At 63.1% G+C, this 15,837-nt stretch overlaps 1 protein-coding gene across 7 annotated transcripts in view; it reads left to right on the top strand.

The window, feature by feature from the left end:
• SH3BP2 (SH3 domain binding protein 2) overlaps positions 1–15,410 on the top strand; it is a 34,170-nt gene extending 18,760 nt beyond the window's left edge. For 5 of the 7 annotated variants that reach the window (XM_074351555.1, XM_074351573.1, XM_074351559.1 and 2 more), the window contains 12 exons: positions 4,805–4,944; positions 5,907–6,009; positions 7,455–7,572; positions 7,892–7,962; positions 8,721–8,809; positions 9,065–9,133; positions 10,960–11,617; positions 12,915–13,038; positions 13,280–13,335; positions 13,686–13,767; positions 14,431–14,490; positions 14,821–15,410. In XM_074351555.1, the coding sequence (XP_074207656.1) occupies positions 4,809–4,944; positions 5,907–6,009; positions 7,455–7,572; positions 7,892–7,962; positions 8,721–8,809; positions 9,065–9,133; positions 10,960–11,617; positions 12,915–13,038; positions 13,280–13,335; positions 13,686–13,767; positions 14,431–14,490; positions 14,821–14,958 (1,704 nt within the window). In that variant the 5' untranslated portion in view covers positions 4,805–4,808 and the 3' untranslated portion in view covers positions 14,959–15,410. Of the gene's footprint in view, positions 1–2,922; positions 3,087–4,804; positions 4,945–5,906; positions 6,010–7,454; positions 7,573–7,891; positions 7,963–8,720; positions 8,810–9,064; positions 9,134–10,959; positions 11,618–12,914; positions 13,039–13,279; positions 13,336–13,685; positions 13,768–14,430; positions 14,491–14,820 lie in introns of those variants that run through there. The other 2 variants (XM_074351537.1, XM_045519918.2) reach the window with 2 other exon arrangements.
• Positions 15,411–15,837: the final 427 nt, after the last annotated feature.

The raw sequence follows: 15,837 nt of genomic DNA, 5'->3' as shown, positions 1-15,837 counted from the left end.
AGACTGAGGCTTCCTGCCCGTGAGCTGACAGGAAGGTCGTGGGGGTCCCTGGGATGAATGGAGGGCGTCCCTGGGGCTCTGTGACGCGGTGGGCACAGAGGGAGACAGCCAGGGAGGCTGAGCTGACCAGCTACGTGGGTGCCCCTTGACTTTCCTGGGAACCGGTGCAGCTGGAGCCTGTGAGCTGGGCTGAAATTCCCTAAGAGCTATGTGGTCACCACAGCCCGTTGTTACCCTACTCTCAGCCACCATGTCCCCTTTTCTGCTCCAGCTGGGCCTGGCACTGGGCATCTGGGCAGGTGCCAACCCAGCTCACCCTGTGGTGCAGGGTGGGGCCGGGGGGGCCGGAGGATGCTGGGGCATCAAGACAGGCTTGCCCTTTGACAGTCTGTCCTCTGGAGAGGGGCTGCGGGTATCGGCGCCTGTCCCTGAGGCAGGTGAAGCTGGAGCACAACCAGGCCCTGCCACGACCCACCCTCCCCACCCAAGATCAGTCAGTGGACACCTAAGAGCCCTCACTCTGCCCACAGAGGGACAGTGGCCAGGTGACACTGAGCCCCTCACAGGCCTGTGCCAACCTGCCCACTGAGCTGACCTGAGTGGGGCTGTGGGCCACCCCAGCTCCTGCCTCCAGCCTCGTGCAGAGCCAGGAGGAGGGGTGGGCTCCATCAGTCCTCACGGCGCTGCCCCCTGGCACCCAGCTCCCAGCGCACACACCAGGTCTCCTTATAGACTGGGGAGGGTGCGATATATTGGGCTCAACATTCTATACCTCCTTTGGGGCTGCCTGGGTGCCCTCTCTGTGCTGAGCCTGAGCTGGAGAGGATGCGGGACAGTGACGAAGGACCCCTAGAGGTCGGGGGGACGGTCTGAAAGAGGGGATGCTTGAGCTAACTCTTCTCCCACTTCTGGGTTGTTTGGTGCGCGTGTAGAGAAACAGGCTGGCTTCTGTGCGTTGATCAGGTACCTGCCGCTGGCTGAGCTTGTCTATTAGTTCCCACCATTCTTTAGTGGGTTCCTTGGAATTTTCTGTATACATCTAATCTGTGAGTAGTTTTACTTTTTCCTGCCAATCTGTCTAGCTTTCATGTCTTTTTCGGGCCTAAGCTTCCTGGCTAGAAGCCCTGTTACAAGTTTGAATAGAAGTGACAAGAGCAGACGTCCTTGCCTTGTCCCTGACTTTAGGGGAAAGCTTTCCGTCACTCAGCACCGATCACGACGTTGACTCTGGCTCTTCGCAGACGCCTTTACCAGGCTGAGGAGGTCTCCTCCTGTTCCTGGTCTGCTGAGTGTTGTTCTCGTCCTGTAGGATTGTCAGATTTTGTCAAATGCTTTCTCTGCATCTATTGAGAGGATCGTATGGGTTTTGTTCTTTATTTGATTGATATGTTGTATTACACTCTTTGAATCTTGGAAGTTAAATCAACCTTGCATTCCTAGGATAATCCCACTCGGCATGGCGAAGAAGCCTTTTCACAGGGTGCTGGATTCAGTTTGCCAGTGTTGTTGGTGAAAAACTTTGTCTGCATTCGCAAGGGATATGGGGCTGTAGTTTTCTTTTTTTGTGATGTTTTTGGTTTTGGTATCAGGGTAATGCTGACCTCTTAGAATGAGTGCCTTCCTGTTCTGTTTTTGGAAGAGTTCGTGAAGGACTGGTGTTCATTTGAACTGATTCTTGAGGGTTAAGGTAGTTCATTTGCAACTACAGGCAGTGGAAACAGTGTGGCCAGAGGTCTGCGGGTGGGAGCTTGGCAGATTTGAGTAAGGAGAGCCATGGGGTCTGGCTGGTGCAGGCACACAGGAGGCAGAGAAAGGTCCACAGGGGCTGGATACCGAAGAGCCAGCTGGACACAAGCAGGTCCTGGAGAGTCAAAACAGAGCAGTGATGGGAACAGCATGTATGTTGGAGAGTGGGCTGAGGGGAACGTGGTGGAGGAAAGAGATTGAGGAGAGGAAGTGGTGGGGGCTGCCCGGAGGTGGTGGAGAGGGGTCAGGCAGGGTGGCTGGGAGAAGGGGAGGTGGCCTAGAGGGCTGGGTATGCTGCAGGGGGAGGGACTGGCCAGAGCGCTGGAAACAGGCACAGGGGCAGGACAGAGCCTCAGTGTCTGGAGGCTGCAGTGAGAGGCCAGAGAGCTGGCCTGAGGTGGAGGCCAGGAAACCAGGGAGGGGCACCCAGTATAGACATCTAGGTGGGGGCCCAGCCCAGGGTGTTAGCTACCCTCTGCCGCAGGTGGCCCATCTTGGTGGCAGCCTGTATGCAGGTGGAAGGTAGAGGAGCAAAACGCCTGGGAGGCGAGCAAGGGCCTTCACCAGCCTTTAGCCAGCCTCGGAGTCTCTTGGGAGAGATGCCCACATATTTCCAAGCAGGTGGGAGCTGCCAAGGACCAGACCCTTGACGCCTGCAGGGAATCCAGGGCAGAGGCCCACAGGGTCTGATAGGCCAAGCATCCTGCCCAGGACGGGGACAGAGAAACCGCAGACCCGCGTGGGAGCCTGAGAGCTTGCGGCCCGGTGGGGGACTCCGCCGCCCAGACCAGCTTCAACCCCACCACAGCCGCGGGAGGCCGGGCGGCCCTCACCCCCATAGGCTCAGGGAGGAGAAGGCACTTTCCCAGGGGCTGGGCCAGCCAGGAGCCGGGTGGGACTGGGGCCTGGGCGCCGGAGCCTTGCAACCGCGGGGCACGGGCAGTGTTGGGGCTGTGAAGGAGCGGTGCCCCGTTTGCATCAGTGGCTTCCTGCCCCAGGGCTGCACCTCAGACGCCGGCCCCGCGGCCGCGTCCTCAGTGCGGCGGACCTGGAAACTGAGGCCCCGCGGGGGGGACGGGGCGGGGCGGCCGGCTCACCTGCGTCCGGCCCGCCCGAGAGGGGCGGAGCCGGCGGCCGGGTGGGGGCGGGGGGCGGCGGGGCCGGGGGCGCGGCGGCATGGCGGGCGCGGGGCTGCGGCCGCGGGGCTGGGGCCGGCGGGAGGCGGGCGCCGGGGACGAGGCGGCGGCCGGGGTGCGCGGCCCGGGGCCGTGTCGGTGCGCGCAGGGGAGGCGGGTGCGGGCCGCCCCCCGGAACCCAGCCGTGCCCGCCGCGTGGACGCCGTGAGTACCGAGCCGGACCGAGCCGGCGCTTCCAGGGAGAACAAAGGCGGGCGTGGGCCCGCCTGGGTTGGACCTGGGGGCTCCGGGCGGGGCACCGGCCTGTCCGTCTGCCAGGACCTCCCGTGGGTGGGCGTGGGCGCGGAGCCCCCTCCTCCCTCTACTCTGTCCCGCGCCCGCTGGCCTGGAGCGGGAGTGGCCAGGCATAGGGCCGGCGCGCCTTGTTGGAGTCTCCACTGTTGGTGGGGGCGCGGGCCAGAGGGGTTGGCTTTGGGTGCAGGTGGGGCTGGAGGGACCCAGGAGCGGTCTCCTCCCAGGAGGCAGGAGGCGGTGAACATTTAATGGAGTCTGCCGGCTTGCTAAGAGCAGAGTGGTCTTTTGTGTGTGTGTGTGTGTGTGTGTGTGTGTGTGTGTGTTTAGGAATGGGGCCTGTAGTGGCAGGAGTTCCAGCAACACTGGGCCCCTGGTTCTGACCCTAACTGCTCCCTTAGGGTCTCAACAGTAGACTGACCCTACACCTGCTCTTCCAACTGCACTGGGAGCCCAGGAGGGACCAGGCCCCAGGTTGGGGGTGGCGGGAGGTACGGATAAAACAGTGCAGGGTGTGAGGGGCGCTGTTCAGAGGGACCAGGGGTGAGAGAGACCCCAAACTGAGATGCCTCACAGAAGAGGGCCTCAATCTGAGTCTTGAAGAATGGGTAGGAGCCCTCCGTGTGAGCGGGGTAGCAGTCATTCCAGGCAGAGCCCGGCAGTGTGAAGCTGAAACAGCCTGGCGGGTTTCGGGGAAAGCAGCTGGAACACGAGTAAGAGACTCTGGGACCTGGACTGTACGGTCCCGTGGGTCTGGGTTAACCCCCAGGCAGGATGCACTGTATGGTGCCTGCCCAAGTGATGCCCCAGGCTGACGGGGAGACCGGGTAGATTCGGCCACCCCACCAAATGGTTGTCATGGCCACTGTTAGCAAGGTGTGCTGCCCACCAGGCCAGATCAGCTCTGTCCTGGATGTGACAACTCTAGCAGCTGAGGCCCAGAGATTTCCCAGAAAGGGAGTCGGGATGGGAACTGCAGACCCTTGGCTGCCTGCTTCCTGCTTTCTGGCCTCGGGGACTTAAGAAAGGGATGGGCAGGAGTTGGTTAAGTGCAGGCAGGAGTGGAGGGTGGGGCATCTGGGGCATCAGAGCTGTTGGAGAGGGTGCCCAGGGGCTGCCCTCGTCCCTGTACCGCTTTAACTTTTCCCTTCCGGTTGTGACCCCAGTCACCTCCTCCTGGAAGCCCTCCCTGACTTCCCATCTAAGGCAGTCCCCATTATATACTCACTTGGCACTCAGACTTGGAGTGGTTATGGCTTAAGGCCTGACTTACCTGGACCAGAGGTTTCCTGAGTTCATGCTCTGCTGTACCCTAGCCCCTGGTTTAGTAGGTGTGTGGTGAATAAGCCAATGACAGTGAAGGAACACACTTGGCTCTTAGGGTCCCTGGAGATCAAGTGTGTGGCTGAAAGGACCTAGGGCTGATGGAGTGGACCAAGTGGCCTTTTCTCTCCCTGGGTCCCACCTGGTTGCCTGGGTCTTCAGAAAAGGGGTTTACTCACCTCTTGCTGCCTTGAATCTTCATGCTGTCTCCAGGGGCTTGGCAGTGTCCTTCCTGCATGCCCCCAGCTAAGCTATCTTCTGTCTCCCACCCCTGGCTGAGACATGTCCCCCTTCCTTTTTTATTGCAGCTTCATGGCGGCTGAGGAGATGCACTGGCCTGTCCCCATGAAGGCCATTGGTGCCCAGAACTTGCTAACCATGCCTGGGGGTGTGGCCAAGGCTGGCTACCTACACAAGAAGGGTGGCACCCAGCTGCAGCTGCTCAAATGTGAGTCCTCTGGGTGGGGAGGAGCATAAGGAGGGGACGTGGGGACACGGCTGAGCCCTGGCCCTGCTGCCCCGTTTCCTCACTGGACCAACTGGGCCAAGCAGCCTGCTTTTGCTTAGCATCTGCTGCCTTACCTGGTGGGCCCACGCTAGTATCCCTTCTTTCCCTGGTGCTGGCACCCCTGGCCTCCCCGGCCCCCAGGACTGGGTGGAAATAAGATGGGCATTTGGTGCACAGTGCTGACCAGCTGGCCAAGGGAGCTTCAGCCTGCGGCCAGGGGCTGGGGGCCCTTGTTGGCCTGGTAGGTCTGGCCCCTGGGTTAACCACTTTCTGGTGCCTGCCCGAGTGATGCCCCAGGCTGATGGGGAGACAAGGTAGATCCCAGCCACCCACGAAACAGTTGTCATGACCACTGATAATGAGGGTGTGCTGCCCACCAGGCTAGAACAGCTCTGTCCTGCATGTGACAGCTCTAGCAGCGGAGGCCCAGAGATTTCCCAGAAAGGGAGTCAGGATGGGAACTACAGACTCTTGGCTGCCTGCTTCCTGCTTCCTGGTCTCAGGGCTTTAAGAAAGGGATGGACAGAAGCTGGCTAAGGGCAGGCGGGAGTGGGGAACAGGGTGCCCTCACCTTATCGAGAGGGTGTTCAGTGAGTCAGGCAGTCACTCTGTCTGCAGCGAGCCAGCTTTAGTCCAGGGGCCCTGTGGTGACTCCACACAGCCCTCAACTCTACCCCTGCCCTGGAGCGGCCAGCACGCCCATGAGCTTGTCCGCATCTGGCCCCATGGTAGACCCCAGGGTGGGGGCGGCAGGCCAGCCCAGTTCCCTGCCTTCCATTCAGTGGTGTTCAAAGGCAGGCGTCCTGGCCTGGTGTTCCCAGGGCCCTGAGCGTAGTCCCCAGCGCGGGGCCTGCCTGCGACCCCAGCCCCGTGGCTCACCCTGCCCCCGACACCGCCCGCAGGGCCCCTGCGCTTTGTCATTGTCCACAAGCGCTGTGTCTACTACTTCAGGAGCAGCACGTCTGCCTCCCCGCAGGGCGCCTTCTCGCTGAGCGGCTACAACCGGTAAGTGTCCCCATGCCCACTGACCCCGGGCCCCACGGTCAGCTGCTCCACCCTGGTTCCCGTTCAAGGCAGGTCCCAGCTTTCCTGAGATGGCCCCACCCTCACCCCTTTGGACCACGTCCAGCCTCTTCCACCCCCGTCCTGGCCTCAGGGCAGCCTCGTCTTCTCCCTGAGTCGACCTGCCGTCTAACCTGAGTGCTTTGCCGAGGGCCTGAGGGCAAGGCTGAGGCTTTCTGACTCACGGTTGGGACAGCCTGCTCTCCAGGGTCCCCATTCAGTCATTGCCCAATGACTTCTGTGTCCCTCCTTCCTCCCCACCTTGCCCCCTCACCCATCACTGCCTCCTTCTGAATGGCCAAGAGCCCAGTCCACTCCCGGCCCTGCCCCAGGCTCCCTTGTCCCCGCTAAGGACTGGGCCCATGAGTCAGGCCATGATCTGACCTTGGGGGGCTCTGGGACTAATGGGCAGGTGGGCACTCCCCTCCACACACGCCGTGAGTTGGGGTGGGGTGGGGTGGGGCATACTAGCCTGTGTGTGCCCACCCACACACACACACGCACAGCAGGGGTCAAGGGTGATTCCTGGCTCTAGGTCTTGATGTCATACCACTCAGGCCCTGCACCTGAGGGCATTGGTCTGTGTCTCTTGCCCTCCCAGGAGGGCCCGGCCACTCCTTCCTATGAGAACCCAGGGTCCGTGGTGTCAGTGGCAGGACTGAGACCCTTTGGGAGTGGCTGTAGACCCTGGCCTGCACCCAAGCTCTTGGCCCAGTGCAAGACCCCCAGGCAGAGGAGGGGGGAGGCTCCAAGCTCCTGTGGTTGTCAGTTGGTGGGTTAGAGCTCTGGGGGCCCCTGGAAAGGGACATTTCCTTTCCGTCGACACTCCACCTTCGACCTGATAGGGGAGCACTCTTGCCCCAGGGGATGGTCCAGGCCCTCTGATGGGTCATATGGGCATACCTGCCCCAGGTGCCCAGACTGGCAGTACCCCCACCCCACGGTAGACATTGTGATCTCTGTGCGAACCTCATGTCCCGGCTGTGGGAGCGGCCACAGTGAATCACTTGCTAGAAATGCTCTCAGACACCTGCCAGGCATCAGGGGTGGGGCGGAGGCTGACACGGAACCCCATGCAGGAGGGCCCCCAGCAGGCGGGCCGGGGCCAGGTGGGGTCCAAGGCATCCAAGTAAAGCCCTGATGGGCAGCAAGGGTGGCATGTCCTTGCCTCAGAGCCTCACGTGTGCTGCGCCCTGGAAGCCCTCCCACACGCCAGCGTCCTGTCTGCTCACTGCCCACCTCTGCCCACATGCGTCAGCCGCCGACCATCCACATCTTCCCGGTTCCTCGGGGCACGGTGCTGGGGCTGAAACTGGTTGGGGTGGGGGCCCTGCCAAGGCCGTCCCTGTGGGCGGGGACCGGGGTGACCACTGGACCTGTGCCCTTAGGGTGATGCGCGCCGCCGAGGAGACAACGTCCAACAACGTCTTCCCCTTCAAGATTGTCCACGTCAGCAGGAAGCACCGCACGTGGTTCTTCTCCGCCTCCTCTGAGGATGAGCGCAAGGTGAGGGGGGCCGGGGACTAACAGGGCCCTGGCCCGGCCCTGAGGGATGTGGCTGGGGCATGGGGTGCTGGGCGGGTGCTGCCCTCGGTCCTCCATCCTCGTGCCCGGAGCCAGCACCCTCACCCTGAGAACTCGCTGGCTCAGGGGGAGCCTTGGATGGGCTGACGGGGCTGTAGCCCCAAGAGGGCCAACCAGGGCTGTCTCCCCGAAACCCTGTGGTGGGTGCAGACTAGCCGGTGCAGGGACGGGAGGTTAGGAGAGGCGAGGGAAGGGCTCTGCCCTGGCAGCAGCGCCCACTGAGGCCCTGACTGACCCACAGAGCTGGATGGCCTTGCTGCGCAGGGAGATCGGCCACTTCCATGAGAAGAAGGAGCTGCCTCTGGAGGCCAGGTGGGCCTGGGGCGTGACGGCGGGCAGGGTGTCACTGGGGTCCCTTGACCTTGACATGTGTGCCGTCCTCCTCACCCGTGGGGCTGGGCCCCGAATCCCCTCCTCCGAGGCTTTTCTGAAGGTGCCGCCTGGGCCACGTGTGTGGGGTGTGCACCTGCATGTGTGTGCCCGAGCGTGTGAGCATGTGTGCACACACCCCCATCAGTGGTTCTTGTTGAAGGGGCTACAGGTGCTTCTACCTGCCCTTTCAGGAGGCCCGGAGTCTGTAGTAGCTCAGACCTTTGGGTTCTCAGGCCTCTGACGCCCACTCTGGCTCACGAGGGAGTGAGACCAGAGTGAGTCCCCTCTGCGGTGGCTCAGCAAGCAGCAGGGGCTCTGGGTGCGCACAGCGTCCATCCTGCCCTGGAGATGAGGACACTGAGGCCCAGAGAGGGCTGGCACACCGAGGCTGCCCCGCAAGCCCTGCCAGAGCCCTGTGGGCACCCTCTGGGCAGTCAGGGCACCCTTGTGGCTAGAACCACAGTGGAGTTGAGGGAGGCGCCACAGCCCTCACGTCTGTCCTTGTGTGTTTATCTTTACACGTCCATGTGTCTCTGCGTGTGTCTTTGTGAGTCCTGTGCATCTGTCCACATCTGCGTGTCTGTGTCTGTGTGCACATGCCTGGGTCTGCATGTCTGTGTGTGTCATGCGTGTCCGTGCATGTGGGTGCCAGAGGCCCCCCGCCTGGCGCTCACCGCCCTGCCCTCCCCTGCACTCAGTGACTCCAGCTCGGACACAGACAGCTTCTACGGAGCGGTTGAGCGGCCCGTAGACATCAGCTTCTCTGCGTGCCCCGTGGACAGTGAGGGTGAGGCGCATCCCCACGTCCACAGCCCCACCACCTCTCCAGCCTGGCCACTGGCAGGGGCTGGGCCAGGTCCTCCTCTCAGGCTGCTGCCCAGGAGGGAGGCATGTTTGGCTTCCTCCCTGCTCTGTCCCTTTGGCCCCCCCAGGCAGCCTGGGTCTCGGGTCCCATCCTTGTCCTGAGGACCCCGCCCTGCCAGCCTGCCCTGGTGCTGCTGGCCTGGGCCGCCCTGGCTCTGACCCTCTGTCTGCCCCTCAGACTACGAGCATGACGATGAGGACGACTCGTACATGGAGCCCGACTCGCCCGAGCCCGGGAGGCCTGAGGGTAGGCGGGGCCAGCTGGGGGCTGGGGAGGCCTCGGGGCGAACGAAGAGCAGGGCCTGGGGCCTGGGGCCTGGGCCCCTTCCAGGCTGGGGGACTGGGGACTGCTCTGGGTGGCCTCAGGCCCGACAGGCTCCACCCCGGGCCTCAGTTTCCCTACTGTGGCCCGAGTATTAGGAGGAACAGAGCAGAAGAGGCTCGACACCCTTACTGGTCCTGCTCACCTGCTCCTCCTGCCTCCTGCAGTTAGCCGGGGTGGTAGGGGGCGGCGCACTTGGGATGCTGGGCTGAGAATTAGGGAAGGAGGGACAGCTCTCTCAGCACTTCCGCAAGCCAGAGGGTCACACGCTGCCCCACCCCCGCCCCCACCTCCCAAAGCACACAGCCCAGCGAGGGAGGCAGGCTTGTACCGGCCTTTAACTTACTCACATACCACAGTGGAGCACCGGACCGGTGTGGGAGGGCTGTGCCTCTGTCCTGCCCTCTGTCCGTCACTCCCTACCCCTGCCGTTTGTCCTCTGTCTCCGTCTCTCCCCTCTTTGCCTACTGTCCCATCACTCACCCTGTACCCCCGGTTCTCCTCCCCTAGCCCCAGCCCCTCTCATTCGTGTTCATTTCAGTATTTCTGGGACAGTTTCTCCACCTTCAGCCTCCCTGTGCCTTGGCCTCTATTCCAATGACCTTGTCTTCTTCCTGCCTCAACCCCCTTGTGTCCTCTTCTTAGCTCCACCTCCCCTCAAGTGCACCCGGGTCCAGCCCCCTTCCCTGCTACCAGCTCCCTCCCTCTGAGGTCTGGCTGCCACAGGCCTCCAGCCCACCAGGACCTGCGGGCCAGCACAGAGCCCACATCTCTCCCCAAGGCCGTGTTCTTTGCACCCGCACTCAAATGCTCCACCCTCTCCTGTCTCTGGCCTTGTGACACCAGCCCTGGGGAAGCCCCCGGCTCCGTCCGCCCTGCCCCCGCTGGAGGAGGCGCACAGGGCCTCGCTGCACATTCTCCCCCTGGCCCTCCGGGGGCCCAGCACTTTGCACACCTGCCGGCACTGTCTGGCCACTCAGGCTCCCCCTCTCAGAACATCTCTCGTCAGGGTTCCCACTGCAGGGTGGGAACCCTGGGTGGCACTTGGCCCAGTGCCCCCTCCCTGTCCCCACCTGCCCTGCCAGCACCAGGCATCTCATGCTCCAGGCCCCCTCCCACCTCCACCAGCCCTGCTCCTCCCGCACACCAGGCGACTGGAGGGCCACCCGGGTTCAGGCCTCTCCCACCTTTCTCCTGTCACACCGGGGCCACAGCCAGCATAGTCAGTGGGCTGCTGACGTGGTGGACATGTGCAGCCAGGCCCTCTCTCTGTGCTCTGGGCGTGTGCCCCGATACTTCCCTTGGTGTCCCATAGATGTCTCACAACATCTTAAACTTGTCATGAACACAACCCTTGTTTTCCTCCTAGCCTGCGCCCACCCTTCCTCGTCTCTGTGGGAATTCCAGCTTCCCACAGCTGAGGCCCCATCCTCAGAGGCCTCCTTGCCTCCTCTCTGCCTCTTGCTTTCCTCTCCAGGAACTTAATGGCTCCTGATGTGACATCTGGGCTTCAGGGAATTTGCACAGGCTGCTGTGTGGAGGAGGAAGGGGTGGGCTGGTAGCGTGGGCTGGGCCAGGACCCCAGGAGGAAGGCTGCATCAGGAGTGCTGGGCGTCGGGGCTGTAGGGTGGCCAGGCTGTGAGGGGCGCACACCTGCTTGGCCCCCTGCCATCCATTACTGGTGGAGGTGGCTCTGGTCCAGCCTCCAGCAGGCAACGTTTGCTCACCAGATGGGTCTCTTTGCTCTGCAGACGCCCTGATCCACCCGCCGGCCTACCCCCCACCTCCTGTGCCCACGCCCAGGAAGCCAGTCTTCTCTGATGTGCCTCGCACACACTCCTTTACCTCCAAGGGTCCAGGCCCCCTGCTGCCACCCCCACCCCCTAAGCGCAGCCTCCCTGATGCTGGCTCAGCCACTGAGGACTCCAAGAGGGACCTGCTGGGATTGAAGCGGATTGAGCCCAGCCCCAGGGTACCCACTGCCTCCCGGAGGATGAGCGACCCCCCGCTGGGCAGCCCGCCCACCATGCCCGGCCTCCGGAAACCACCTTGCTTCCCTGAGAACACCTTCCATGAGAATACCAGCCCCAGCCTGGAGCCCCGGATCCCCAGCCACGGGGTCAGCTCTGCCAGCACGGCCACTGCCGTCTCCAGGAACTGTGACAAGCTCAAGTCCTTCCATCTGTCCTCTCGGGGGCCACCCATGCCTGAGCCTCCTCCCTTACCAGCCAACAAGCCCAAGTTCCTAAAGATGGCAGAGGAGGTCCCGCCAAGGGAGGCAGCCCGGCCCGGACTCTTTGGGCCCCCTGTGGCCCCCAAGCCGCCTGCACTGAAGCTACCCATGCCTGAGGCCACAGCCCGGCCTGCAGTCCTACCCAGGCCAGACAAGCCGCCCCTCCCCCAGCTCCAGTGAGTCTGTGGCACCGGTGCCATCGGGACCCCTCCCTGGCCTGTTCTCCCGCTGGCACCCCAGGCTCCCTCCTCTGGCACCCAGCCCATGCTGGGAGCCCTGGCACAGGACAAGGAAGGGTCCGTGACTGCTCCAGTCTGCCTAGGCTGAGCGGCCCCCCACCTGGCCAGGATACAAGGGGCATCCAGCCTTGAAGCCCATCCCAACGGGTGGTAGACCTGGAGCCCTTGGCTGCCTTGGGGCACAGTGAGCAAGGAGGGTGGGGGGAGGTATGTGGCTGGGAGCCTCTCTGAGCCCGCTGCCTCTGCAGGCCCTCCTGACCCAGAGTGGCCCTCTCCAGCCCCGTCTGGGGCTCTGGATATGTCCCTCGCTCCAGAGCCACTAAGGCTGCCTGTGTGCCCTTCTCGACTGGGGACCTGCTGGAATGTGGCACAGGCCTGTGACACCCCCCCCCAGGGCCTGCTCCAGACACTTGTGTTTCATGGCTGGGCAGGGCCAGGACACCGGTGTGTCCCCGATCCCACAGTCATCCACGCCCCTGGCCATGGCCACAGAGGTTGGGGGCCCTCAGCAGTGAAGGCTCTGGGAGCCACGGGGGCGAGCCTCGAGTGGGTGCACTGATCCTATGCTCCCCAGCCGCCCTGCCCCAGCACCCTCCTCCCTCTGCCCCTGGGAAGTGCCGGGGAGGCCCTTGGCCACACCTGTGGTTGTGTTTCATGAGGGGCCACAGAGGCGCAGGCTGGGTCATTTGTCACTCTCTGGATCCGGCCCTGAGGGCCACAGGCAGCTTGGGCCGGGGATGGTTGGCCACAGTGCAGCCTCGCCCCCAGCCCGGCAGCCCCTCCTGTAACTCCCGCGAAGCCCTGGAGGCTTAGGACCACCTGGCCACAGGTGAGGGGCATGTGCCTTCAGCCCGACCCATCCACATGCATCCTCTGGTTGGTCAGTGGCAGAGCTGGGGCTGACACCCCCCTCAACCTGGGGCCTTTTCCATCCAATATCCAGACCACTTGTCCACAGTGTGACACCACCAGAGCCCAGGACCCCCCCTTGCCTGTGACCCCAGCCCTGGCTTCCAGGCCTCAGGCCATCGCTGCCACCCCATGGCGGTCAGCATGGACCCCTCCAGAGCTCTATGGTCGTGGGCCTTTGACAGCCACCAGGGCTGTAGCAGCCAGACCCCCTGGGTTCCAAGGCCTGGTGTGGTCATTTGGAGGGTGCGTGGGTGTGGTGTGTGTGGGGGCCTTTCCTGTGTCTGACAGTGACGTGGCCTTCCTGTCCTTGTTCCCCTCCCAGGCGGTCACCCCCTGATGGGCAGAGTTTCAGGAGCTTCTCCTTTGAAAAACCCCGGAAACCCTCGCAGGCTGACTCTTCACAGGCCGGCCCTGGTGGGGAGGACTCTGATGAGGACTATGAGAAGGCAAGGCCCAGTGGCGTGCCCAGGTCCCAGCTGTGGGTGGGTGGCTGCGGGAGAGCCACAGGCCAGGGCGGCCCCTCCCTGGCCATCTCGAGCCAGGAGCCCCAGGACCCTGGAGCTGGGGGGGATGAACACGGCACAGAGCCCCGGATCTTGGCACAGGTGGGCAGCCAGTGGCATGGTGGAGGGTGCTGGCCACAAGCACTGCTCAGACCTGACACGACCACCACCGGCCTCTCTCCAGGTGCCCCTGCCTAGCTCTGTCTTCATCAACACCATGGAATCCTGCGAAGTGGAGAGGTCAGCGTGAAGCCCTTCTTCCTCCAAAGCTTTGTTTTTACAGACATGAGGTTCCCGGCTGCTCCCCCCACCCCATCTTCCTGCTTCTCTGGTCCCCTCACTAGCCTTGGTGCTGGGCAGTTGCTGGCACAGTACCCGGCCAAGTGCCACGAGAAGCTTGGCAAAAGAGCAGAGCGCGTGAGCCCAGCGCTGCAGTGGGCCGTCCCCCCTGGGTCTGTGCAGCTGGGTCTCGGGGTGCCCAGTGCTCTCGGGGCCTGAGCAGCAGAGGCTGGGAGGACAGAAAGCCTGGGGGGTCCCCGAGAGAGTGGTCTGTGGGTGGTTCCTCTGTCGACGTGACTGTTTCACTTCAGGCTGTTCAAAGCCACAAGCCCCCGGGAAGAGCCCCAGGACGGACTCTACTGCATCCGGAACTCCTCCACCAAGTCAGGGAAGGTAGGCACCCAGGGAGGGCACCTGAGGTCACCCTGCTGAGCAAAGACCCCCCCCCCCCCGACAGCTGCACTGTAGTAGGGTCTTCTGGCTTCCACACACCCAGGCTGACAGGTGAGCACAGGGCTGTACAGTTTATTGGTCACTGCCCCACGCAGCCTCAGATTTGGCATCTCAGCTGAGCTTCATCCTTGAGGTCTCTGCCTGGCAGTCCCCTCCCCATTTATTCTCAGGAACTAGAGACCACGTGCAGTGATGCCCATCCCTCAGCATGAGCACGAGGCGGGAAAGCAGGGTTGGAGGTCCCAGGACTCTGATGGGGTGGGTGATTCCCACACATTGAAGGGGAGGGTGCCTGGGGCAGTGGGAGTGGTGGGTGGTCTGCAGGACTGCCAGTGCCCCTCCAAGGGTGAATTGTGTGACCTCACTGAGCCTCAGTTTCCCCACTGTGAGAGCTCATCCTGGACTGGACCAGCCACTTGCTACTGTTACTCAGGTCTTCTCAGAGGCTGTCTGAGGGCAGGAGTCCTGCTGCCCACGCGCAGGGCGAGCCTTCCCCACGGACCCGGCCCTCATGCTGCTCCCTGGCCTCTGAGGTCTGTCGTCTTTCCTGAGGTGAGCGCTGCTCTCGGCTGAGCCGTCCATTGCCCGCTTCTCTTCCTTCAGGTCCTGGTCGTGTGGGATGAAACCTCCAACAAAGTGAGGAACTACCGCATCTTTGAGAAGGTGAGTGGGCTGGCCCTACCCGAGGGTCCTGGACGGGCGGGGAACCCTGGCCTGGGGCTTGGCTGGGGTCAGGGCAGACTTTCCTTGGTAGAGCATAGGCAGTGGGTGGTCGGAGGCCAGCACCTCCGGACATCCCCCTCCCCCTCCCTCCTCCGCTGCCTCAGCCTCCCCCTCTCCTTGCCCTTCTGTGTCCTCCACTGACCCTAAGGAGATGGCATGATCAGCCCTCGACTCTGGGCTTATTTGCAGACTTTGCCTGCATCCCTTGGGCAGTGTGTTACAGCTGACCACCTGGCCCGGTCCCCCTGACCCTGCCACCCTCCCCCCCAGGACTCTAAATTCTACCTGGAGGGTGACGTTCTGTTTCTGAGCGTGGGCAGCCTGGTGGAGCACTACCACACCCACGTGCTGCCCGGCCACCAGAGCCTGCTGCTGCGGCTCCCCTACGGCTACGCCAGGCCCAGGTGACACCTCCTCCACATGCTGCCGGGCAGAGACGACCATGGGGGCCCCCCGGAAGGAGACAGGCCTGCCTGAGAGGACGATCAGGAGCCAGCACCAAGCTCTGACCTGGGGCCTCCCCAGCAGCCACCGTGTAGAAACTGCCAGGCCAGGCCCCACCCAGCAGGCTGGGTCCCCGGGGCTAGGCCGGGCTCTGGCCTCCAGAGAACTGGACGGGGCAGTGGGGCTTTCCTATCCCACCCCATCCACCCTGCCCACCTCCCAGCCTGAGCCTAGCCTGGACTTCATGGACAGGAATTCTGGTCCCCCAGCACGCCCACCTTGCACTGGCTGGAAGCTAGGCAGGGTTGGGGCATTTGGGATGGGGGCAGGGGCTGGCCCCAGGAACCCCCTCAGAACGCTACAACGCAGGCTCCGTGAGGGGCCATTGCCACACAATAAAGCACAGATGACCTTTGTCTGGGAGGCCAGAGCTTCTTTGGGAAGGAGTGGCCAGCCTAACTGAGCCTCCACACCAGCGTACACGCGGGGACTGCAGCCGATGGTCTTGTCTTCTAGGCCGCAGGCTGCGAAATGACTTACTTGCCCAGGGGCGCACAGCTGGTAACACAACAGGACTCAGGTCAGGCAGTCTGGACTCAGAGCCTGTGCTGCAGAGCTCCAGGTTCTGCTGCCACAAGTCAGGTCCAGGGTGGTGGGGCTGTAGGGCTAACAGGCCCCTCACGTCTGCAGTTGTGTTGTCTGCTGGATTAACCAGCGGTTCCTGGGAGACAGCTGGGCAGGAGGTTCTCGCAGTGCCCGCTGTCTGGGGCAGCAGAGTGTGCAGGGGCTGGGAGCCTGGAACCCAGCTGGAGGCTCCAGGAGGACTTCTCGGAGGAGGTCATG

This window comes from Camelus bactrianus, chromosome 2 (assembly GCF_048773025.1).
Source record: "Camelus bactrianus isolate YW-2024 breed Bactrian camel chromosome 2, ASM4877302v1, whole genome shotgun sequence".
Classification (NCBI taxonomy): Eukaryota; Metazoa; Chordata; class Mammalia; order Artiodactyla; family Camelidae; genus Camelus; species Camelus bactrianus.
This window is presented reverse-complemented; position numbering and strand designations above follow the sequence as displayed.